Source organism: Oryx dammah, unplaced genomic scaffold (assembly GCF_014754425.2).
Source record: "Oryx dammah isolate SB20612 unplaced genomic scaffold, SCBI_Odam_1.1 HiC_scaffold_13, whole genome shotgun sequence".
NCBI classification, from domain to species: domain Eukaryota; kingdom Metazoa; phylum Chordata; class Mammalia; order Artiodactyla; family Bovidae; genus Oryx; species Oryx dammah.
The window spans coordinates 28,890,684-28,916,981 of record NW_024070197.1 but is presented as its reverse complement, the minus strand read 5'-3'; the positions used below and the strand labels follow the sequence as shown (position 1 = coordinate 28,916,981).

The 26,298-nt window shown below is 41.3% G+C and overlaps 1 protein-coding gene across 10 annotated transcripts in view; it reads left to right on the top strand.

Annotated features, from left to right (window-relative positions):
* Positions 1 to 26,298, top strand: part of ZFP90 (ZFP90 zinc finger protein) — a 32,163-nt gene that overhangs the window by 3,064 nt on the left and 2,801 nt on the right. For 3 of the 10 annotated variants that reach the window (XM_040253285.1, XM_040253282.1, XM_040253284.1), the window contains 3 exons: positions 12,530 to 12,656; positions 12,984 to 13,079; positions 17,136 to 20,924. In XM_040253285.1, the coding sequence (XP_040109219.1) occupies positions 12,530 to 12,656; positions 12,984 to 13,079; positions 17,136 to 18,787 (1,875 nt within the window). In that variant the 3' untranslated portion in view covers positions 18,788 to 20,924. Of the gene's footprint in view, positions 1 to 537; positions 2,265 to 12,529; positions 12,657 to 12,983; positions 13,080 to 17,135; positions 20,925 to 20,955; positions 21,025 to 21,448; positions 24,134 to 25,345; positions 25,444 to 26,298 lie in introns of those variants that run through there. The other 7 variants (XM_040253287.1, XM_040253286.1, XR_005723315.1 and 4 more) reach the window with 5 other exon arrangements.

Here is a 26,298-nt window from a genome sequence, read left to right as displayed (position 1 = left end):
CATAGTCAATAAAGCAGAAATGGATGTTTTTCTGGAACTCTCTTGCTTTTTCGATGATCTAGCAGATGTTGGCAATTTGATCTCTGGTTCCTCTGCCTTTTCTAAAACCAGCTTGAACATCTGGAAGTTCATGGTTCATGTACTATTGAAGCCTGGCTTGGAGAATTTTGAGCATTACTTTACTAGCATGTGATATGAGTGCAATCGTGTGGTAGTTTGAGCATTCTTTGGCATTGCCTTTCTTTGGGATTGGAATGAAAACGGACCTTTTCCAGTCCTGTGGCCACTGCTGAGTTTTCCAAATTTGCTGGCATATTGAGTGTAGCACTTTCACAGCATCATCTTTCAGGATTTGAAATAGCTCAACTGGAATTCCATCACCTCCACTAGCTTTGTTCGTAGTGATGCTTCCTAAGGCCTACTTGACTTCACATTCCAGGATGTCTGGCTCTAGGTGAGTGATCACACCATCATGATTATCTTGGTCATGACGATCTTTTTTGTACAGCTCTTCTGTGTATTTTTGTCACCTCTTCTTAATATCTTCTGCTTCTGTTAGGGGTACAAAAGTTGAATAGTGAGTCATGTGACTACTTATCCAGGAAGTTAATTTAGTAGGGAAAGACAGCCTCATTTAGAAGTATAGCACTAGAAAGGTGGTGTCAAGTGTTGCTGCGGAGATCCAGAGCCTGCTGTAAGTGCAGAAGGGAGAGGAAAGGGTGCCTGTGGGAAAGAGTCAGTGAAGATTGTATGTTTGAATAGGAGCAGGGTCAAAGCAAGTGAAAATGAAGGGAGTGGGAGTAGAGCTGACTGACTGTGGTCAGGGGTTGAGGAGCTTCCCAGGTGGCTCAGTAGTAAAAAAAATCCACCTGCCAATACAGGTGTGGGTTTTATCCCTGCGTTGGGAAGATCCCCTGCAGAAGGAAATGGCAGCCCACTCCAGTGTGTTCTTGCCTGTAGAATCCTGTGGACAGATGAGCCTGGCAAGCTACAGTTTATGGGGTCGCAAAGAGTCTGACACAGCTGAGCATCTGGGCACACGGGTTGGGAGGCAAGAAGATGAGGGGCCTACACCTGAAACCATTGTCCTGTATGACAGTGGGTGTGGGAAGATGAAAATACAAGGGAGTTTGGGCTTTTTTCTTTTTGGCCTTGGTAATCCATTCATTCATTCAGCAGATAGTCCCTGAACCCCTATGTTGCATTAAGACACTTTTCTGAAGAAGTGAAGTGAAAGTTGCTCAGTCTTGTCCTACTCTTTGCAACCCCATGGACTATACAGACCATGGACTTCTCCAGGCCAGAATACTGGAGTGAGTAGCCTTTCCCTTCTCTAGGAGATCTTCCCAACCCAGGGATCAAACCCAGGTCTCCCACATTGCAGGTGGATTCTTGACTAGCTGAGCCATGAGGGAAGCCCAAGACACTTTTCTAGGTGGTTGGGATACATTAGTGAACAAAATTAGTAATGGTCTCTGCTTTTTGTTTACTAATGTTTCCCAATTGCCTAGAAAAGTGTCCTAACATATCATAGGGGTTCATTAACTGTATGCTCAATGAATGTATGAATGAATGAATGGAAGGAAGTGTGGGAGTTAACATTCAGGTCTGGGGCAGAGTGCTCTGGTTAGGAGAAACAGTGGGATGTGTGTCTGGTGTGTTCAAGGAGCTGCGAGGAGACTGTTGTAGTTTGAGCCTATGTTTTTAAGCAGTGAACTGTACAGTTAAAGATTGCTATGAATGATGTGCAGGACCAAGAGTTTGAAAGTTGGGGCTCCTGCGGGTAAGACCTTCTCCCAGGTCTTGGCTAACAAACAATTGAAGTTGCCCTATGGTGGGAGGGCAGTGGGAGCAGAGATGGGTCAGGTGAGATACCCCCAAATCTTGGCGATCTATGTATAGATTGTTAGTAACTATAGCTGTGTAAACAGCTATGCATTCTTTTTTTTTTTTTTTTCATTATATGTGTACTGTGTTTTTAGTTAGGATTTTGAAAAGCTGTTTACCATTCTTAAAGTTGAAGCCACCAGAAAAGTAATGAGGAAAGTTTTATAAGCAAAAACTGCTTGTGGAGACCAGGTTTCTCGGTGTTGTATCTTGAAGGGGAGGCAGTGCAAAGGGACCAGGGCCTGGTGTCTATTGACTTTAGATCCCGAGAGCTCTGTGGCTTGGTCATCAGGATGAACAGACCCAGCAAAAGCTATCTCAGATCCCTGCAACTCAGACACGATGCTCCAGAGAAACCAAGCCACTTGCTGAACCAGGTCAGGATATTTGTGGTCAGGGATATTCGGGCTCCCTCTGTGTGGAGGCCCCCTTTCTTAACCTCTTCCTGAGCTGACTGAGCTGGTCTTTAAGCTTCAATTCAGACCCTGCTTCCCCTGGATAAGATCAAGTGCCTCTCCTCTGCACTATGCGAACTTCTCACAGTGCTCTCTGAGGTCATGGAGTGATGTGCTTACCCATCTATCTCTGTACGGGGCTTCCTGCCTTTGTGAAGCAGGGCCACCTGACTTCTTTCATCCTTTGCTCCAGAGTACACATGCTTTAAGTGGGTGTTACGGGAACGAACATTAGTAATAACTTAACCCTAAGAAGTCATTTTATACTTTCTGCATTTTCTTCTCCTCACATAGCAAAAATGTAATTTTTCCAGTTGTGGTGATGCTCATTTTTGATAAAGTAACTGCATGAAACAGTGTGACTTTCACTGAATAGTTTTAAGAAATTTGTTTTTATGACAGTGTTAGTATGTCAAAACCTATTCCTCTAAGACATATTTCAAACATACAATTTTTTTCCTGATTTTTCTATGACTTCTACTACCTTTATTAAAATACATTTTATCAAAGTATGTGAGCATATATTTAATACAGACTTTTTAGTAGAAAATTCTTTTAGCACTTCTTTATTTAGTCTCATGAATTCCTTTTTTTTCTCCCTATACATGTTTTTCCCTTAAACACTTCCTTTAAACATTAAGTATAATTTTTGAGAGACTCTTTCATTTTTTAAATCATTTTTAAGGCTGTTTTATATTGCTTAGTATGATATGCCAAAATTAACCATTTCTCATAGAACATTTAAATTGCTCCTAACGTTTCTACTATTAATACTGGGATAAAATCCGATTGGTTACAATAGATGATTAAAACAATTTTTTTTTTTTTAAATTACATCTGTGTTCTTAAGTAAAGCAACCCTCAGAGCAAGAGGTAGATCTTTGGCAGGTTTTGGTGGCATGCTCACAGTAATTTGTAGAAACATTTTGATTGCTTTTCAGTTCTGTCTTTTGAAATAATTTACCTATAAAATATTTGGATCCAGGCTTTTTATAGCAAGGATGATTTTTCTCTATTTCTTCCTCAATTACCGTCTCTCCTTTTTTCTGTCAACATTGGTGGCCTAGGATTTTAAAATTACCCACTTCACTAAGATCTTTCACATTTCTTAACACACTGTTGGATATTTTATTGGTTTATCCCCTTATTTTTTTTTTAATATAACTATTTCTGTGCATTTAAAATTTTGAGTTACATTCCAGTCCAGTACTCCAGAGAGGTTTTCTCTCCTCTCAGTTTTATTAGATAATTTTTTCCAGCAGTGAGAATCCAGGCTGTCAACATCTTCAGTACATTTACTTATCTGCTCAGTGTTGCTGGTGTCTCAGCCATGCTAACCATTTCTTCCACCTGCCCTCAGCACTCTTGATGCAGGTGGGTACATCCCTACACCACCTTTCTCATCTCCCAAGGCAGGGCTGTTCTGACTCTTCAACTCTAAGAAGGGAAGGCGGAAGAGAAATGTACAAAATGCAAGGGAGAAAGGAGAATCTGAGATAAAAAGGAGTAGAAGGTTAAGTCAGTTGAATTTTAAATTTTAAATCCATCCTTTGATTCCTCTAATAAACATCATTTAGTCCATTGATATGGCTGGAATTTTTTTTTTTGATTTTAGGATTTTGCATCTAAATTCATAAGATAGTGATCTATAACTTTACTGAAGTGTCTTAAAGGTTTTGGTGTCAAGGTTGTACTGGCCTCATAAAATGAACAGGAAAGGTCCCACCTTCCTTTCTCTTGTAAAGTTTGTAAAAGTTTGGTATTCTTTCTTTTTTAAACATTTAGAATAACTACAGTGAGTGAAGACATCTGTTTCTGAGTTTTCCTTCTAGGTAGATTTTTAAATATGAGTCATGGATTATTTGCAGTTTTGATAAGATACAATCTACTTCTGGGATGACCTTGTGCTTTTATTGATAGCATGCTATGTTCTCCAAGAGTCTGTTCTACTGGCAGTTCGTGAATTCTGTTCATTTTTTTCCCCCCAATACTGTGTTTTTCAGCTTAGATTTTTCAAGTTCCTGCCCTGTGTCAGTATTCCGAAAATTTCAAGAAACTGGCTGTGTTTGAAGCCACTAATGTTTAAAAAATTTTCACTCTAGCCTTGACTGCCAAAGTTCTGCCATTTCCTGGTTTCTGATCTCCCTTAACCCCCACCTGTGACCCCTGCAAGCTATAGCCCTCTGCCTGAGACAAGCTCAATATTCAGGTTCCTTCCTGTAGCCAAAATCGGCGAGTGCCCCCAGAAAAAACAACTATATTTTCCCATATCCTTTCTGTCATTTACTTCTCTCCTGAATTTTAACATTCTAGCCTTCGCTGTTTCTACACCAATAAGTTGTATTTAACTAGATGCTTTTTGTGAATGTTTTTGTTGTTGTTCTGGTCCGCTGCAAACTACTATATCTTACCCCATGGTAGAATCTATTTGTGTTTTTAAAGCTCCATCTAGTGTTTGTGTTTGTATATAAGTATTCTGCTTTAAAAAAAAAAAAAAAAAAACATTGTATCACATATGAAACCTGTTAATTATCTGGAAAAGTAAAGTTGGGTGCTATAAATCACTTCACAGCAGGATGGCATTTGGCCAAACTGTTAAACACTGGTAGTGCAGAAACTGTGTTCGTATTCATTTCCACTATACCTAGTAGTCGCATTCAAGGCGACCTGCATTGCCCCTTTGATCCATCATTTCAGAACAGGCCACTCAGAATTAGTCTGCCTCAAGATTATTCAAAAAAAATTCTGCTGGCAGGCTCCTGTCCTACATATATCACCAAAACCAAGGTATCTTTCTTTGTCCACCTGGACATCAGAAAATCCTGCTGGTGGGTCTTCTTGCTAAAAATCTTCCTTAGTTTGTATATGCCTAAGCAATAGACATTTGTATCCCCTTATTTTAAATTTTATTTATTTTTATTTCTTCTTTCACTAGATTTGTCAGAGATTTTTCTGTTTGGCCAGTATTTCAGAGGAGCCAGCTTTTAGATTTAGCTATTAATGCCATCATTTTGCCATTTACCCCTGCTTTTTATAATTCAAGATCAGAATTTGCTAATTTTTATATTTTTTAATTCTCAAAATAACTCCTCATTTTCCTTTGGTAAGAATTACCCAGACCCTATTCATTTACTCAGCAGACATTTTTGGAATGCCTGCTCTATGCCAGGTGGTATTCTTAGCCAGAGTCACCCTTCAGAACCAGTCAGGAGAAGGTGCCTGCTTCCTGTGGGCTGGCAGTAAGGAGTCAGTGAGAAAATTTAGTGAGAGGGTGTGTGGGCTGTGGTGAATGCTCAATAAATGTTAATTGTTGCTTTTTTATGATATATCACATGAGGGGCTTTTAAATGTTGCCTGGTAGGGCCCTTCATGTTTGGCCAATTTTTCTAATTTGCCCATGTGATTCTGGAAAATTCCAACATACATAGTTTTGAAAATACTGAAAAGAAGTCTGAGAAATTGTTGAGGGAGAAAAACATGAAAATATAGCTACAGTTCTGAAATAGAGATAGAGACCAAATACCAGAGGTGGCAGGGGGAGGATGCTGGATCTGGAAAAGCTTCAGAAAGGAAGAGACTGTTGAACTAGTTCTAGAAGGATGAGTCAGAATTTTTCGTCTAGAGCTGAGGGAAGAAAATAAACAGTGGTCAGAACAGGATGTGCAAAGGCAAGGAAACGTGAAAGAATAATAATATAGTCAGGGCAAAGAGTCCACTTGTGGAAAGCATCGGATGTATGGCAGCATGCAAAATTAGAAACATGATTCAGTCACCTAGAGAGAATGACCTGAGGTGGAGATCTAGAACAATTTGAGAACAGTGTTATCCAAAACAAACATAATACAAGCTACATGGATAATTTAAAATTTTCTAGTAGCCACAATGTTAAAACGGGTGAAGTTAATTTTAGTAATGTATACTGTTTAATATAGCCAAAATCTTACCATTTCTACATGAATCAACGTTTTAAAATTGTTAATGACATATTTTACTTTTTTTTTGTACTAAGTCTTTGAAATCCATTGTTTCACACTTGAACTGCATGTCCTAATTTGGGCTAGCCACATTACAAGTATTCAGTATTCACATGTGGCTAGTGGATACTGTATTAGACATCACAGATCTAGAGTGTTAGGGCATTGTGTGGCCAATTGTATATAATATACATAACTAAATACTACATTTTATATTAAATATAATAAAGATTATGTAAGTATAAATATAATATTTTAAAATATATAACAAATAACTAAGATTATTTTTACTCATTAGCTGCCAGACTCTGGTTTTCAGCTTTGCAAAGTTTTAAAACTACAAAGTTTCCTGAGTATTAGTTTTAGGGGAGTTCTCCCACAGGGTTGGTATAGGGTATAGTTGGAGGAACATGTCGCTTTACAGTTGTAAATGTCCTTTCTGGATATACTCTTTCACCCTTTTGCTGGTAAAACTCTTTATTTCTTCAGTTCAGGGAGTCTGTGTCATAGGTGAGAAAATTGGATCTCCAGGAGATGTGTGTGATTTGCCTAAGGAAACTACACATTTATTAGTTGTGGAGCCTTTTAGGGGCCCATGACATTGGGTCTTGTCAACTTAGCATGTGCTGTTTCCAGTTCTTTGCTTTGGGCTCCATCTTTTGGCCAAGGTCCTCTTTATGTCAGCATGAGGGCGGGAAATATTTAATACTCCTTGTTAATTTTTAAAAGGTATTGATTATGAGTTCCAGTCATATCTGGAAGAAGGATAAGCAGTGTTTGTAAGGCATCACTGGATCATTACAGTCTGAGGTGTGACTTGCATTGGAATGCCCTAAAGGTGATCTAATTCATAGTGGCTGACTCACACCAAGGCTCTTTTTACCTATTTAATCTTGCAAACTCTTGACTGTCCTTATGTCCCGAAATGGTTCTGGCCTCTGAAGATTTGAAGGTTCCTAAGACAAGGAACTTGACCCCCTAGAAGACCACTGAACAATAGGTAACAGTAACTGTAATTTACGTAGTCTTACGAGGTGTGCTGAAGAGAAATCCAGGGAGGGAGCTGTGTTGGGGGTGGACTTAGCCCAGACCTGTATGTAGGAATAGAGCCCTGAGGGGAGAACTTGATTGAGTCTTGATGAGAGTGTTAGGCAGAGGAGGGAAGACCAGCCTTTTGAAGCAGAACTTGTAGAAGAGAAAGAGATCGTTTTGTGTCAAGGAGGTGTAAATGTTCTCCACACTGAACCATGGTGTACAAGGGGAAGAGAAGCCAGAGCTGAGGCTGTGGGATTAGGTGAGGACCCATGGGTGGAGGAGCCTGGAAGGCTGCAGTTCATGGGGTCGCTGAGGGTCGGACACGACTGAGCTACTTCACTTTCATTTTTCACTTTCATGCATTGGAGAAGGAGATGGCAACCCACTCCAGTGTTCCTGCCTGAAGAATCCCAGGGACGGCGGAGCCTGGTGGGCTGCCGTCTATGGGGTCACACAGAGTCGGACACGACTGAAGTGACTTAGCAGTAGCAGATTAGGAAGGGCTCAGGAGTTCACAATAAGGAGTTTAATTTTTAATCTCAAGGAAAGCTTATTAAATATTTATTAGCTATAGAGAAAATAGGTAATATTCCTACTCTCCTGGAATTTATATTCTGCAGTGGGATGCAGCCTATAAACAAATGAAAATGTCACATATCAGGTATAAGGACTATGAAAAGGGAAAAGAACAGAGAATGACAGTTGAGGGTTGGGGGGTGCTATTTCATATGATGTGGTCAAGGAAGGTTGCTCTGGTGAAGTGACATTTGAACAAAAAGCTAAAGAAAGTGAGTGGGGAGCCATGTGCATGTCTGCGGGAAGAGACTTCCAAGTCAAGGAACAGGCAAAGCAAAGACCTGAAAGTGGAAGCATGTGCGTTGTGTTCCAGTTGTTGTTAGGAAGGTGGGGTGAGTGAAGGTAAGAGAGCAGTAGGTTGGAGATGAGGTTTAGGATGAAGGCACTGTGAAGGACTGTGTAGCTACTGGAGAGACTTTGACTTTTACTTGGGGTGAATTGGGATGCCATCAGAGGCTTTTAAGCACAGGAATGACCTGCTCTGAAAGGTTTTAAGATGAGTCTAGTTGTTATATGGAAAACAGACTTGGGAGGGGTGGGGCGTGAGTGGAAAAGGAGGGACAAGGTAGATTGTAGCAGTGATCCAGGTAAGAGATAATGGTGGCGTGCGCTGAGTGAGGGCAGTAAGCATTGGGAACAGTGGGAAGAAATGAAGGGTTTGTATGCATGATCAAATGTGTGTTTTAGAGAAGTGACTCTGATAGTACATAGGAAAGAATTGGTGAGATCACGAGTAGTAGAACAGGTTAGCTGTCCAACCACGGCAAGAGGTGATGAGTGGCATGGACTAGACATGTGTTTACTGGTCAGCACATATTTTACCATTCATTCAGCCTATTTGGGGAAGCAGAATAAAGTCAAGAGTCCATGTGTTAAACATAGGGAACCAGTTAGGCAAAGGAATACAGGATGGTTGGCAACTCTCTTCCTAAACCACGGGGGCTATATGTTTAGAGGACAGAGTAGGAATGGAAAGGTGTTACTTCTCACAACCTAACTTAAAATGTCTGCTTTGGTCCAAACCTTTTCCCTGCTGGTCATCTGCATCCCAAGACCAGCCTCCCTTCTCTCATTGGTCAATCCCAGGACTGGATTCCCATTCTTTCTTTTCCCCTCCTACTGGTACTTACCCCTCAAGGCCCAGTACATAAGCTTCCTTAAAGTTTCTCTCCTGTGCCCAGAACATTGGTAGCACCTCACTTTACTGTGTATTGTCTCATACTGTGCTTTAATAAATAACACATTTTAAAGTAAACTGAAACCTATTCAAGGACTGCAGTGATTTTCATTTGCATTTTTATTCTACCACAGTGCATATGGTAAAGCCAGGCACCTAATACATATCTAGTGTCTTTCTTTTCTTTTTTAAACTAGCATCATCTTACCTGGCACAGTCAGATTCCTGACCTCGGTCAGAAAAATCTACCACATTTTCAGCCCTTCGCTGTTTTTGCGGAGACATAGCTGCACTCTTGAGCAGAGATATGACAGGGAGGAACCATTGTTGTTTATGAATGTGATCATGCACCTCAGTCACTAGGAGATGGGGGCCACTCCCTTTTCTCTAAAATTCAGATCTCAGCCATCTCCTTAAGGCTCAGCTCAGTCCGGAAACAGATATTTAGTGTTGGATCAGATACTTACTGGACACTGGTATTTTAGAGTTAAAAAAAGAAAAAATATGGCCCCTGCCCTCATAATGCTCACCATCTAACTAGGAAGTTCAGTCACTCAGTCATGTGTGACTCTGCGACCCCATGGACTACAATGATGGCTTCCCTAATGCAAGGCTTCCCTGTGCATCAGCAACTCCCGGAGCCTACTCAGTCTCATGTCTGTCGCGTTGGTGATGCCATCCAACCATCTCATGTCGTCCCCTTCTCCTCCTGCTTTCAGTCTTTCCCAGCATCAGGGTCTTTTCCAATGAGTTGGTTCTTTGCATCAGGTGGCCAACGTATTGGAGTTTCAGCTTCAGCATCAGTCCTTTCAATGAATATTCAGAGCTGATTTCCTTTAGGATGGACTGATTGGATCTCCTTGCAATCCAAGGGACTCTCAAGAGGCTTCTCCAACACCACAGTTCAAAAGGATCAGTTCTTCAGTGCTCAGCTTACTTTATAGTCCAACTCTTACATCCCTACATGACTACTGGAAAGCCATAGCTTTGACTAGACAGACCTTTGTTGGTAAAGTAATGTCTCTGCTTTTTAATATGCTGTCTAGGTTGGTCATGGAGAAGGCAATGGCACCCCACTCCAGTACTCTTGTCTGGAAAATCCCATGGACGGAGGAGCCTGGCAGGCTGCAGTCCATGGGGTCGCTAAGAGTCAGACATGACTGAGCGACTTCGCTTTCACTTTTCACTTTCATGCATTGGAGAAGGCAATGGCAACCCACTCTAGTACTCTTGCCTGGAGAATCCCAGGGACGGGGGAACCTGGTGGGCTGCCGTCTATGGGGTCGCACAGAGTTGGACACGACTGAAGCGACGCAGCAGCAGCAGCAGCAGGTTGGTAGTAGCTTCTCTTCCAAGGAGCAAGCGTGTTTTATTTCATGGCTGCAGTCACCATCTGCAGTGATTTTGGAGCCGTCATTGTTTCCATTGTTTCCTCATCTATTTGCCATGAAGTGATGGGACCAGATGCCATGATCTTTGTTTTCTGAATGTTGAGTTTTAAGCCAGCTTTTTCACTCTCCACTTTCACTTTCATCAAGAGGCTCTTTAGTTCTTCGCTTTCTGCCATAAGGGTGGTAACAAGGATTAAATAGATTACTAGGTCTGTTTAAATAGTTGTGGATTTGCAGAGTGGCTTAAAGCACATCATATGGGGATTGACCCTCTGCTGGGAGATAGAAGACCTCTGTGAAGATGTGCTAATCTACCTCCAAAGTGTGAAATGTAATTAGCAAGGGACGTTGGACAGGAGGGTGGGGAGAGCATGATGTCTTCCAGGAACCTAAGAACTCTTGTTCAGTTATAGCTCAGCACACAAGGAGGGCATGAAATCAGGCAGAAACCATGTAACTTTTCTTCACTGCTCCAGCAATCTCATGGCTTTGCTTTCCTGCTGATCGTCTTTACATACTTTATTATGTACTTCGTGAGGTAGAAATCGGTTTCACCAAGACCAAAGGACGTATTTCATGTTGAGCATGATGACAGGTGTCTTAACAAGGCTTGGTGAGGCAAGACAGAAATCAACACATGAACAACAGAACTTGACTATTCAGAGGCATGGAAGTCCTTAGCCAGCCTGGTTTCAGTGAGGGGTAAGGAAGGAGTGACTGAAGGGGAGTATAGCTTGCAAAATTCCTTTGATCTGGCAATTCTAATTCTAGCTAGCCAGCCTACAGAAATTCTAGCATATTTGCCCAAAGGGTGTATTGCAGTGATGCTTGTAATAGCAAAATATTGGAATTAATACAAATATCCAAAAGGAATTGGTCCATTTATTCATTCACCAAGTATTTTTTTCAGCATCCACTATGTGCTGGGTATCACTTTAGACACTTGAGGGGATATAACTGTGAATAAGATAGTAGTGAAGTCCCTATTCTCACAGTGTGCAGTCAGGGAGACAGAAAAGCTAATAAGAAATTCCAGGTAATTACTAGAAGTACAAGCATCCTTTTAAATCTGCATCTGTTTGGTTCCTGAGTTAAAGTGCAGGTGGCAGGAATTTGGACAGTGAGAGACACTTGTCTGTGCTCGGAGGAAAATTAAGCATGGTGATATGGTATGTGGTAAATTAGAAGGAGGTGCTGAGACACCTTTTCTCAGGTGGCAATTCTAGATGTGAGACCTAAAGGACTAGTGACTGGTTGTCAGCCATGTGGCAATCCAGCACTCAGGGTGGGAAGAAGCTTCATGTGTTCAGGGGTCAGCAAGGTCAGCAGGGCCAGAGCCCAGTGAGGGATGGGCAAGCTTGAATCTTATTCTTAGCATGGTGGAGTGCTATGAGTTTTAGGTGATGGGTGTGTGATGGTACTCCAAATGTACTCTGGAGTGCTGTGAAGCAATTGAAAGTAATGAGGTGAAAGTATACAAAGCACTAAGGGAAGACTTCCAAGATGCATAGCTAAATGTAAAATGCAGGATGTAGAACAATATAAATGATAGTTCATAAAACAAGACTGTGGGGGGAAGGGGAGGGGGTGAAGGAAATGTGGAAAGGGATGGCTTAGTATATACAACAAACTGTTAATAGTAGTTAACTTGTAGGGAGTTTAGTGGGATTGACAATGGGGGTGAAGGGATGCAGTCACTTTTTACTCCCTGCTGTATTTGGGTTTTGTAACAAAGACACTGTATGGGCGGTGAGGAATCGGTGATAATATAGACAGACTTGGCTTTGAAGGGAACAAGAAGAAAGCTAAGTAGACGTACAGGATTGTGGAATATATTGCCCCTCATGACTTTCCTGCATGCCATATTAGATTCTCTATAAAATTATGTAACAACTAGTGTATTTAACCCACTTTGCCCCCTCAGGATATCAAATGTGATCACCTTTTCTCATGGACCCTATAGTAGCTTCCCAGTATTGCCATGGGAACATTTGTGGGATTGATCCCTACTTGAGCAAGAATGTGTTCCTACAGGAATCACTGACATTTAAGGATGTAGCTGTGAACTTCACCCAGGAAGAATGGCACCACGTGGATGCTGCTCAGAGGCGCTTATACAGGGATGTGATGCTGGAGAACTATAGCCACTTGGTTTTTCTTGGTAAGGACCACATCTTCTTGTCTGTGTATTGGCAGGTCTTCCCTTTCTCAGATGCTCAGGTTGTGGGGCTCATAGTTTGGGTGGCTGTGAGCAGAGTGTTCAGGATTAGAGTTTGTTCATCTTGTTGAGACCCAGCTTTATTGGTTTCTGAGCCTGCTTTTTAGGTAAATAGGAACCAGAAGTAGGCCATTTGATTACATGACTCCTCAAGTTGCACCATTTTTTTCGCTTCAGAGTTGCTGAGGATAAGTCCTAGTTCTGACTTGTAGAGGGTTCTTTTGTCAACTTGCATAAACAACCAAATCTTATGTGTTTACCTTTGAGCAGGATATCAAGTTTCCAAGCCAGAGGTGATCTTCAAATTGGAGCAAGGAGAAGAACCGTGGATAGCAGAGGGAGAAGTCCAAAGACCTGTCTGTCCAGGTAAATGAGGGAGAATCCAAGAATCAGTGCAGAATGTGGCACAGCTGAGGGAGAGGGAAGCACCTTCACTTTGCTGCCTTGGGAGCTCCTCCATCTGTAGAAGAGCTGCACCGTCTCCTGGATGACACCTTTGTGTGTCTCCCTTCTCCAGTAGGGTGTGTTGCTGTTGATAGGTCTCGGAGGAAAAGGTACCCCTTTTTCCTTTTTGAAAGTAGCCCTTTGTCTTAGTCAGAATGCCATCTCTCCCTGTCTTGTAACCCTACTTCTGGATCATTTTCTCCTCTAGTATCCTCAGTCTCCCTGCATTGTTTGGAGATTTCTCTTCTTACTCATTCAGACATTAATTGAACTCCCATATCTCCTCTTTGTTTCGTCTTGCTGCTTTCACTGTTGATGCCCCAGACTTGTAGGGAATATCCATAATCTTGATTCTCCCTCCCTCCAGAGTTCTTTCCCTGACTGCACTCCTGTTCCACCTGTCTGGGGATCAATGCTATCTTCCTCTTGTCTTGCACTCCTGCCCATCTGATTCATTTCCACCCTCCAAAGTTCCTAGAGTATCCTTTCCTGACTTCCTCACTTGTTCAGTGCTTCTTAGCTTTAGGTCTTTGGCTTTTCTTGCTTTTCCCTCCTAGTGAATCTGTCTTTAGGATTAGGAGCCTGCCTTCTGGCTTTCTCTCCGTTCTTTCTATATTGTGCTTAGTTGCTCAGTCGTGTCTGACTCTTCCCTAACCCATGGACTATAGCCCACCAGGCTCCTCTGTTCATGGGGATTCTCCAGGCAAGAATACTGGAATGGGTTGCCATGCCCTCCAGGGCATCTTCCCAACCCAGGGATCGAACCCAGGTCTCCCACATTGCATGGCAGATTCTTTACTGTCTGAGCCACCAGGGAAGTCCAAGAATACTGGAGTGTGTAAACTTATCCCTTCTCCAGGAGAACTCTCCAGACCCAAGAATCAAACTGGTGTCTCCTGCATTGCAAGTTGATTCTTTACCAGCTGAGCTACCTGGGAAGCCCATTCTATATTCAGTTCAGTTCAATCGCTCAGTCATGTCCGACTCTTTGCGACCCCATGAATCACAGCACGCCAGGCCTCCCTGTTCATCACCATCTCCCGGAGTTCACTCAGGTTCGCATCCATCGAGTCTGTGATGCCATCCAGCCATCTCATCCTCGGTCATCCTCTTCTCCTCCTGCCCCTAATCCCTCCCAGATCAGAGTCCTTTCTAGTGAGTCAACTCTTCTCATGAGGTGGCCAAGGTACTGGAGTTTCTTCCCTATAAAAGGGTGCCTGCCTTCTGGTAGTCACAGGTCTTTATTCTGTGCTATAGATTTAGAATTGTCCTTAGTAACCCTGGTTACTTTTTTTTTTTCTCTTGCCTTCCCACAGGATGCCTCCAATGCAAGTCCCACAGAGTTCTTACTAAAGATATAAAGTCTAAGTTAATCATCTTGCATCCCCAGTCAGCCCATTTTGCTACCTTACCTATTACCCATTTCTCCTCTTGCCCATTAGGAATTATCAGATTGCCAGTCCCTCAGGCCAGAAACCACAGTCAGTCTAGTCTTTTTCTTTCAATCCAAGTTATTTTCCTCCTTTGAGAAGTATCTTAGATTTTCCTGCCTTTTAAATTGGACTGGTGACATCTTAAACCACACCTCAGATTTAGATTACTATAATTCCTGGTTGAAGTTGCTCACTCTGTCTTATCTTTTTGTAATCCATATTGGGTTTTTAAAATCATAGTTTAATTGAGGTATAATTGAAATACCATAAAATTCTCCCTTTAAAATTATACATTTCAATGGTTGTTTTGGGATAAATACAGAGTTGTGCAGCCATCACCACTATTTAATTAAGCAGAACATGTTCAATATCTCCAAAAAGAAATCTTATACCCATTAGCAGTCACTTTCTACTCCTGTTCCCCCCAGCTCCTGGCAACCATTAAGCTACTTTTTGTCTCTATGGATTTGCCTATTCTGGATGTTTTCTATAAATGGAATCATAATATGTAGCCCTTTCCGATTGGCTTCTTTCACTTAGCTTAAGGTTCATTCATGTTGTAGCATGTATCAGAACTTCATTCCTTTATATTGCTGAGTAATATTGCATTGTATGGATATATCACATTTTGTTTATTCATCACGTCATGGACCATGTTGGATTTTAATGCTTTATCTCATAAACTACCATTCTCTGAAAGAACCTTTTACCTCATTATAGGAAGGAGAAACTCCCTTGATTTAAAGGTCCCCATCATACCTTCCAGTAATATATTTCTATTCCTGCCAAAGAGAGCTCCACCTAGGCTGAATTTCTTTTTGAAGTTACAGACCTGAGTACATTTCACCCCTATATACTTTCTGATGTTCTCTGTAAGAAGTATACAGTTTCCCTCATTAGATAATAGTTTCTCTCTGTCCAAAGCCATCTATAAAGTCAAGGTCTCTCTAATTCATAAATCCTAATATATGCTAATATACTTGTTTCTTTCTTCCCTTGTCACAAATACCATTTATATCATCTCTACCACACAAAATCAAATTTACTACATGTCATCTGTTGGGTTTTTTTTTTAAGTCATCAAAAGATTGTCTTGTTTTTATTCTTAGATTTTTAACCTCCTGGAGTGTCTATTATGTTTCTAAATATCTTCCCTCTGTGTTGCAGAGCATATAGAAGGCAGTCAGAAAATTATTGATTGTTATGGAATCTTGCTGGGGAAAGAACTTTCTCATTCATTAATTTCACCAAACATTTCTTGAATGTCCCACTGAGAAATATTCTAAAAGGAATACAAAGTATTCTCTGTCTTCAGGAATTTAGAATTGAGTTTTGTTCCAGGGTAAGGAATTTGGGAATTTAGGGTTCTTTAGTTACTGGGTTTTTTTCCCCCTTTTAATGTTTATATGAAAATTTTCAAACATTTGAGAAGTTGAAAAGATTATACAGTGAACACCGTATACTACCACCATGATGCTATAATTGTTAACCTGTTGTTATATAGTAACCTATTATATTTGCTTTATCACATATCTCTTTATCCATCTATTAATCTGTCTGTCTTTTGATGCATTTCCTAGTGAGTTGCAGACATGAGTACATTTCACCCCTGTATACTTCAGCATATATATAGTTGACTGGAGTTCAATATTTGTTCATAGTTCTTTTTTTTTTTTATTAAAAAAACATTAACTACAGTGAAATTTACAGCTCTTATAAGCACCATCTATTTGACTTTGACAAATGCATTCTCCTGTCTAACCCAAACTTCTATTGATATAGAACATCTCCAGCATTCCAGAAACCTCCCTCCCCTTAGTTTTTAAAAGATTACCATTCTTAGAACCTAGACAGTAATTAATTTTCTGCTGTTAGTATTCAGAGGTTAAACAAAGGTTTAAAGGTCAATTTTTAAGGCAGATTAAAATAAATTGTTTTTGGTTAAGAGAGGTGATTAATGTACAGTCAGAACTCAAATAGACTAAAACCACAGCTCTGTAAGGGCAAGGATGATTTGCCTCTTGAAATATTACTTTTTTATCTGCTTGGGAACTGTAGCCCTCTATCTCCAGTTATGTTAAAGAATCATTTCAGTTAATTCACTGGCTACAGATTTTCTCAGCAAGGTTTGAAGATCTGAAGCCTCAGAAATGACTTTAAAGAAATTATGAAATGAATGTATTAGGAAGATAGATTCCATGGCAGTTTGTAAAATGGACAAAGAGGCATGAATAGCAAATAGGACTCTGCATGAAAGACTATGATCCTATTCTGTTTGTATCTGTGCCTAACTCTCTCATGCTAACTGGTTCCCTTACTCCCTATGTGGGCTTTCTCATTCTGGACTTATCCTTCATGATAGCTCTGCAATGATAGCTCTGTCATCTCTCTCCACTCTTCCTTTCTCCATTCAGAGTCTTCTTTTGAAGTTATTGGACTAATTTCAAAACAAAATGATATATAATTGCTGTCTTTTCATTCCTACTGTAGCAGTTTGTTTTAACAGAGGGGAATAGGGGATGTTTGCACTTTGGGTTTCTTTCAGACTGGAAGACCAGGCCTGAAGCCAAATCTTCACATCTGCAGCAGAGTATTTCTAAAGTATCCCTTAGCACAGATGCGCTCTCACATACCACTGGAGAAGATGCTTGGGACCTTAGTGGCCAGTTAGAAAGGCATAAGGAAAACTGGAAGAGACATCTGGGGCCAGATTCATCCACCCAGAAGAAAATAATCACACCAGAGGAAACTTGTGAGCAAAATACATTTGGTGAAAACTGTAGATTGAACACAGACCTGATTACACAACTGAACATTCCTCCAGGGTCTAGTGAATGTGATACCCTTAGGAGCAATTTGGGACATAATTCAGACTTGCTTAATCAGAATAATATCCTTACAAAAAAGAAACCTTATAAATGCAATAAATGTAGAAAAGCATTTATTCACAGATCATCTCTGACTAAACATGAGAAAACTCATAAAGGAGATGGAGCTTTCCCCAATGGTACAGATCAGGGAATTTATCCTGGAAAGAAGCACCATGAATGTACTGACTGTGGGAAAACCTTCCTCTGGAAGACACAACTTACTGAACATCAGAGAATTCACACTGGAGAGAAACCCTTTGAATGTAATGTGTGTGGGAAGGCCTTCAGGCATAGCTCCTCCCTAGGTCAGCATGAGAATGCTCATACCGGAGAGAAACCCTATCAGTGTAGTCTTTGTGGGAAAGCCTTCCAGCGCAGCTCCTCTCTCGTTCAGCACCAGAGAATTCACACAGGAGAAAAACCTTATCGATGTAATTTGTGTGGGAGGTCATTTAGGCACGGCACATCCCTCACTCAGCACGAGGTTACACATAGTGGAGAGAAACCCTTCCAGTGTAAGGAGTGTGGGAAAGCTTTTAGTCGATGTTCTTCTCTTGTCCAACACGAGAGGACACATACAGGAGAGAAACCTTTCGAATGTAGCATATGTGGGAGAGCTTTTGGTCAGAGCCCATCCCTTTACAAACACATGAGGATTCATAAGAGAGGCAAACCTTACCAAAGCAATAACTACAGCATAGATTTCAAGCACAGCTCATCTCTTACTCAAGATGAAAGCAATGTCACTGAAGTGAAGTCCTATCATTGCAATGCCTGTGGGGAAGACTTCAGTCACATTGCAGACTTCTCTGACCATCAGAGGATCCACACTGGAGACAAGAACCCCTATGATTGTGAGCAGGCCTTCAGTCAACAACCTATTTCTCATCCTGGTGAGAAACCCTATCAATGTAATGTATGTGGAAAAGCTTTCAAAAGGAGTACGAGTTTCATAGAGCATCACAGAATTCATACTGGGGAAAAACCCTATGAATGTAATGAATGTGGAGAAGCTTTCAGTCGACGCTCATCACTGACTCAACATGAGAGAACCCACACTGGAGAGAAACCCTATGAATGTATCGACTGTGGGAAGGCCTTCAGTCAGAGTTCATCCCTCATTCAGCATGAGAGAACTCATACTGGAGAAAAACCCTATGAATGTAATGAATGTGGGCGAGCTTTCCGAAAGAAAACCAATCTGCATGATCATCAGAGGATCCATACTGGAGAAAAACCCTATGCTTGTAAGGAATGTGGGAAAAACTTCAGTCGAAGCTCAGCTCTTACTAAACATATGAGAATTCATACACGAAATAAACTCTAGGACCCTTGACATTAAGAAATATGAAGAAAGCTTTAGTTAAAATATTATTCAGTATCAGAAGATTCTTACTGGAGAGGAAGCTTGAGGATATAATGAATTGTGTGTGTGTGCATGCACACATGCGTGCAGGTGTGTATGCTTGTGCGCATTGTGTGTTGAGAAATCTCTGTACTAGCAGTGTTTTTTTTAAATAAAAGCCACATTCTCAGATCTGATTACATACATGTGAAAACAACTATAGGCGTCTTATATAACCTGTTAGAAATGACATGCCTATATATTGGACTTTGTAAAGTTTTGAATATATGTATGCAGGGAATCACCAACTTTCAACAATTTGATTTGTAACTCTCAGTGTTTACAGCCTTTTTTAATAAATAAAACTACCACAGTGATGACCAAAACTCATTTTTAAATTGCTTGACAAACGAATTCAACTGCAGCTCTTACATTAAATTTACCATGGAAACCAGTTTCACCTCCAGGAATTCACCATTCAAAGAATTAAATCAGCTGGTCCAGCCTCTTCCTTGTACAGATGAAACTGAAAGCCAAAGATGTGAAGTGGTTTGCAAGCCTGATACAGTTTATAACAGTAAAGCTGGGTGGAAAATGCAGGTCTTCTGGATCTTTAGCCCCATGGTCTTGCCACTGGAAAGATATTTTGGAATTCAGGGCTTTAAAATAAGTTTTAAAATAAATCAGATGCACAGATATTTAACAAGCACTCAGGAGTTGAATATAAGAGGCAGCAAGACATATGCAAATTTGTCATACTGATTTAAAGCAGCTTGTTGGAAGCTTACAACCAAAGTTGTAAATAGTAGAAGTACTAATGACTTCTTTCCTTTTCCCAAGTATCATATTTCAGGAAACATATGGTCAGTTTCATAGAATTTATTAAGTCTTCCTGCTGTGCTTTTCATGATCCTCCCATGGGAAAGCACTGCACCAAGCTTCCTATATTGATTTGATCAATGGGAAAACAACACAGAAACATAGAGGAAAAAAAAGTCCCCCAATTTAATTTTACTCTAAAGTATGAATCCAGTTATCTCTTGCAATAAAATTTGCCTTTAAATCAGTTAAGGGAATCAGCATATAGCGGGTCATTTTATGTGCCAAGGAAATTTTCACCATTAAAAAATTAACATTTTTGGCTCTGTGGTGCTTTTCCATCAGTAAAGCATGAGGTAAGCTTCAGGAGCCCACTCTAGTCATTAATATCCTTTAAAGTCTCCATGGGCTGTTCTAAAGGAATTTCCAGAATCTTTGTTCATTCACTGGCACCAGTAGTGCAGATAAACTTGGGAGCAACTGTGGAAATAGACACCTTTCATGAAAGAGCCTCTGCCCCTGCCCCCAGGATAAGCAGATTTTTCCATCCTAATGATGAATCATGGGGGAGGAGTGATAAGGGTTGGTGTTGATAGTAATCCTTTCTTACTGGCTTCTCTGCATGCCAGGTAGCAGGAGCTATCCTTTTTGTCTCATCCTGGATGCAGCTCCAAAACATTCTTCATAACCCTCTGCAGGAAAAATGTGTGTGGGGTCAGAAATGTGGGATGTCTAGCCCAGTGCATTTATCACACGTGAAGCAGGATGGGTTATTCTGTAGCAGATCTGTCCTCCCAAGACTTTTTAACTGTTCAAAAATACTTTTCTGTGATGTTCACCACTTAGTCCTTCATGCACACACAATGCCAAGACCGTGCCTGTGTTGTCAGTAATTCTACTCAGAACCTCCTCCACTGATTGGCTTCTTATCTGGAAGCCTATCAGAAACTCTTTTTGCTTTTGACTGGGGATCCCCACAGTGGACTGTTTGCAAGAATGACATGAATTGTAACCAGTTGAGTGCAACATAACTGTTACGGAAGTTTATAAAGACTTGGTTCCAGGATACCTAAAGGAGACCACTGGTTTGTGTATGGAGTCTGGCCTAGATCCAACCAGTCCCTGAATCTCAGCACATCATCATTGGCAGGGTGAGCCCAGGATGTATGTATGACTGGAGGATTGCCTAGTCCCAGCAACCACACACCATGCATTTACGAACACCGAGCTTTCTAGGCAATATGAATTACATCCTTGGAACGTCATTGTATTATTTCAATAAATAGCCTTCTTAGTTGAATGGGAGTCAGTTTGTCTTTTTCCATTTTCAGAACTTGGCTAAGATTAAAGAGTGGTGCATCAAAGGAAGAGGGATTAACTGCTAAACTCATCACAGCCAGGTGAGTTAATAATAGCATTTACTGAATGCTTATTTCTTGAAAGACACTGCTAAGTACTTTACGGCCATCATTTCATTTAATCCTTACAGCTCCCCTAATAGGTCTTGTGGTATCTTGTCTTTGCCCATCTTTTGTCCCCCTCTTCCTCTTGTAACAATCACAAGAGTACTGTACTGACCACAAGAACACAAGTCAGGACATCCAGGAGCTCAAAGATAATTTCAGGGACTGTTGAGCCAATTAGAGTCTTTGAACAGAATTTTTTCAAAACAGACTTTAGCAAGGATACTTTGATTTGAGGTTGCTAGGCTGGTAAGATGGCCTAAAGTTGCTTGGAACCTGATTTCTTCCCAGAGAGGGCAGGTCTGCTATTGTTGCAGAGGATGAGGCAAGATGATGGTATTCTCATTTCTCATTCCTAAAATCCCTGGACTGGATTCAATTTCCAAAGCTCTTCCTGGGATTCAGTGGGTTTCCCACGACCAGTGGAATGATTCCCCTTTTGTTATATTTCTGTTTCTTGCATTGAAGAAACACTGTATGTATTATATCTTTATTTTCTAATGGGGAGAAAAACCTAGAGAGATATCAGACTTGGAACCCAGAACTGTTTGGCTGCAAAGGCACAGCTCTTAACCTCTAATCTTCATCATGTCTTCAGAGCCTTGTTATGTTCAGGGAGCTACATATAACAGGCTTTTGAGGGTGAATGGAAGAAGGTATATGGTGATAGTTTAAACTGGAGACCCAAGTGGAAACAAAATGAAGGACCTTGGAAGGTTCTTCTTGACTATTTCAGTAAATTAAGTCCCCCCAATTCACCCACAACCTTCACCCCTTAATATATCAATTATTTGTATTTGCCTGTACTGTAGATAAAATCTTGTATTATACTTAAATAAAAAACCTTCTTATAAATGTTTTCATGTTGCTACATAGTGTCATGATCCCCTTAAGAAATCCACTACTATTGCAATAATATTTGGATAGTTTGGGGCATTGGTTTTATAATAATGACATTGAATACTTACACCTTTTGAAGCACCCTTGCCTTTTTATTTCCATGGATTTTTTTTTCTTAAAATACCATAGTGAGATAAATATCTAGAATGGAGTAACTGTGTCAGCATGTATAGGTAAGTATAACCAGATGGTGTGAGGTTCATATAAGCGTGAACTAGATATAATAGTGCAGGAATAATTGTCCCAAAATTACAAAAGAGAAACAGGAGAAAACCAATCTTCCACTCCTGCCGCCTGGGTATGTGTGGGGAAAGGCCCCAGGGCAGGCATCATGTCCTACAAAGCCTCTTGCATTTCTCTGTGCAAGCGTGGATAAGAAAACAATTCTTCTGTTATTAGGTATACTGATGCTGGTGTTCAGGTCTTTATAGCTACAGTGGGCCTTGATAGATACTGAACTAGTTAATTCTTTTTGTTAAAAACGCAGGTGTCACATCAGGGAAGGTTTTAATGACTGCCGGCTAAATTGGTCTCCTTTTAAATTCTAATAGATTATGTTGATGTTCTTCACTTTACCATGATTTGCACTTTTGATCGATTGGTTTTTCTCCCCACCCCAAAGTAGATGGTGAGTTCCAGGAAGGCAAAGTCTACATCATTTGGCTTAACTTTTTTTGTTCCCTTGCTTATCACAATGCCAGGGACACAATAGGTACTTAATGTAGTCTTGTTAATAGTACAGTGGAGATGTGTTGATACTCAAAAGAAGATTGGCTTTACAAAATGAAAAGATGTTCTATCTTAAAATCAGAATACTGCAAAAGAAAGCAGTGAGATATTATTTCATATTCATTAGGCTGGCAAAAAGTTTGAAGTCTGGCAGGGGGAAAATGAGAACTTGTACTTTGTTGGCAGTATAAGGGAAGTTCCGTATCTTCCCTTGCTCTTGATATAGGACTTACAGGGCTCCGTCTTTGGACCTCTTTTCTTTTTCTACAGTCCCCCTCACTGGGGCTCTCATCCAGACTGAAGGCTTTAAATACCCACTTGAAAATTTTATCTCCATTCCAACATTCCATACTCATAACCAACTGCCTACTTGACATCTCCACTTGGATTTCTAACAGACATCCCAAATTTAATATGTCCAAAGATGAACTAACTCACGATCTCCCCATCCCAATCTCCTCTTTAACAAGTTCCTCCCTCAAACCTCCCATCTGAGAAAAGGTAACCCCGGTTGCTCAAGCCCTAAACTGGGTAACCATTTTTGATCCCTTTCTTTCACATCCCACATGCAAGGTTCATTAAGTTCTGTTTGCTAACTTGCAGGATCCATGAGGATGCCCATATCTTGTTGCTTTTCACTCTTTCTGGAATCCTCTTCCCCTAGATATCTCTTGGTTGGGTTCCTCACCTCCAGCAGATATTTGTTCAGTGAACCCTTTCTTGACTATTGTACCGAAATAGCAATTCATGAGAATTCCCTGGCAGTCCAGTGGTTAGGACTCTCTGTTTTTATTGCTGAAGGTACAGGTTGAATCCCTGCTCAGGGGAACTAAGATATCACAAGCTGTGAGGTGTGGCCAAAAAATAATAGTAAAAAAGCAGTCCCCCTTCATGGCACACTCCCATCTCCCTTCCCAGCTTCATTTTCTCTACAATACCTACCACCACCTGACATAGTAAATATTTTACTTCCTTTTTATATGCCCTTCTATTTTGGGGGGGGTATGTGTTTGTAAATTTTATTGAAACATAACATTCTTAAAGTACAAAAATATGTGAACAGCTTGATGGTTGAGAACAGCAACTTACATATCTTGCTCAGTGCCCTTTCCACAGTATAGGAGATAACGCAAATGTGTAATGAATGGTTGGACTGCATGTACATGTACTAACAAGGCTAACATCAAAAACAATTGAAAATAAAGTTAGAGGGATTATACACAATGTGATAAAAACTTATTAAAGGTCCATATCACCTTTTTAAAAATCAGTTTGTGAAGTAAATGTAGGAAAGTATTAAAATATCAGCTTTAGAGTGGTGGTTTCCTCTGGAGATAGAGGGGAAAGGGATGGGAAGGGATAAAGACAGACAAACTTTTATTTTTTTAAATAAAACTCAAAATATTTGTTAAAAGAAGGTGATGCATATTTGTTGTATATGTGTCTCTGAATTTTAAACTCTTTTACAGTTAGTTTGCTTTCCTGCTCTTAATCTGGTCCCTCCTCACACACAACCAAGCTGGGGAATCAAGCTTGGTTCCCCCTTGGTACCATGAACCTATGCTGACCTATTCAGCATGCCTGAAGGATTTAGGAAAAGGAATAATGGGCAGTCATGTTTCCAAGGATGGGAAGTTGATCCAGGCCCAAGAAAGGGTTGTCTCAGTACTGTCAAAATCAAGTAGAGCAGTTCCCACTCTCTAGAAATGCCATTTGAGGGAATAATTAAAAAGAAGGGGAGGACAGGGGAGCAGAGGGCTTCCTATAGATAAGCAGCATAAATGATTATTGGCAGGTGCTGGTGGAAGGAAAGAGCTAATTTTTGCTAACAAATTTTAGTGAAAGCCCTATAATTTTGGGAAAACTTTTTTTTTTTGGTAAACGTTTTAATGGATAAAGGAGCCAAGAAATTTGGACCTGATAACATAGATGGAAGCCAACATAGATGATATTTTATTCTGGTATGACCAGATAAGTGTTAGCTGTAATGATTAATGGGGTTTTTGTTTTACTAAAACAAAAGTGCATTAAGAAACTAGCAGTTACCAGTTCTCAAATTTTAATATTCATTTTCAAAAATTGTCACAGGGTTTTGGCGTGGATTTTTCTGTTAGCTTAGAATTGCTGCTAAAGTCTGAAAATGAAAAATGTCATGCTCCCGTACATTCTAAAGGGCACCACAAGAACGGGGCACATGCTCCCCACATTAGGAGGTGGGAGATTCACAGCCTCTCACTCCTAGGGCCCCACTGACATGTAACCACGGAACAGAGTCATATCCAGAGGAGGTGGTACCTCTGGTCATAGGGTGAGGCCTCTATCCCTCCCCATGCATGGCGCTAGGTATATCAGGCACCAAGAGATATTAGGGGCATCTGAAATCGCTGGAGCTTATGTCTTTATCACCAGCAAAACCACAGGCCACTCCGCGGCTACTACCCCAAGTTCTTAGGAGAGCTCGCCATGCACTCATGTCGTGTGTATTTGGTGGTAAGGCGGTGGGGAGTAATCTAACACCGATAGGTGCCTGCAACAGTCTGGAGATTTCTGAAGGGAGGGGTGTGCTGCTGGAGTAAACTCGACCCACTGAGTGTAGCCCTCTGAGGGTCCGCCTTTGTGTCGTTCGTAGGCGGAATTCGAAACTGAGTCTCAGGAGTCAGACAAGCCCGCTCTCTCCTACTTCTTTGCCGTCAGCGTTTCCAAGAACAGCATTTCAGTGGATCTTAGGTAGGGTGACTGTATATAGTGCGTGTTCACTCGTTATTGATCCACTAAACCAGGACCATTGAGCTCATTCTCACGGGGGAGCTAACTAGATGGGAAGCTGGGATTGTGCTGGCACACTGGGACATGATAGATGGACCTGATAACATAGGAACACCAGATGTTTTCAAGGAAAGAAGTTAGACCGTGGGCAGGAGCCATTGGCCTGTGTCCCAGGGGCTACCCCACCAAACTCGCGTGTGACCCACCTGGAGAGGGGTTGGAGGTGAGGACTGAAGTAGACCACTCCACTATGAATGAGGAGGGCTGGGATGAAGCTGCACGCAGCCCCCAAACCAGCGCGCATCTCCCTGTGAGGAAGCCACAGTAGGGGGCACGGGTTCCATTAGTGTTGGTTGGGGAACTAAGATCGCGCATGCTGCGAGGACAGAAAAAAAAAAAGGAAGCCCATTTCCACCGCGGAACATTTTACCAGCTCTGTCCACGGAATTCGGGCACACGCGTGCGGACAGAGCGGCCCGGGGCTCGTCGCGCGGCTGGAGACTACATTTCCCGAAAGCCTTGGCGGTGGACCACTTCTGCTTCCGGTTTGACGTATTCCGCCGCCGACGGGGGAGCTCTCTGCGAGAGGAACATGGGTCTGACCCCTGCCTGACACATTCAGTTTCGAACTGCGCGGGGACGTTTGCACCCCATCTGGTGTTCATTCCCTTTTGAGAAAGTGCGGAGGGGGCAAGAGCTTGGGCGCGCGCATGATATTTGCCCAGAGCCAGGCTACCCTCCTGTGGCCTCCCACCAGCCACCCGTGTCCCCCACCAGCCACCCGTGTCCCATGCCTAGCCTAGAACACCCCAGGCC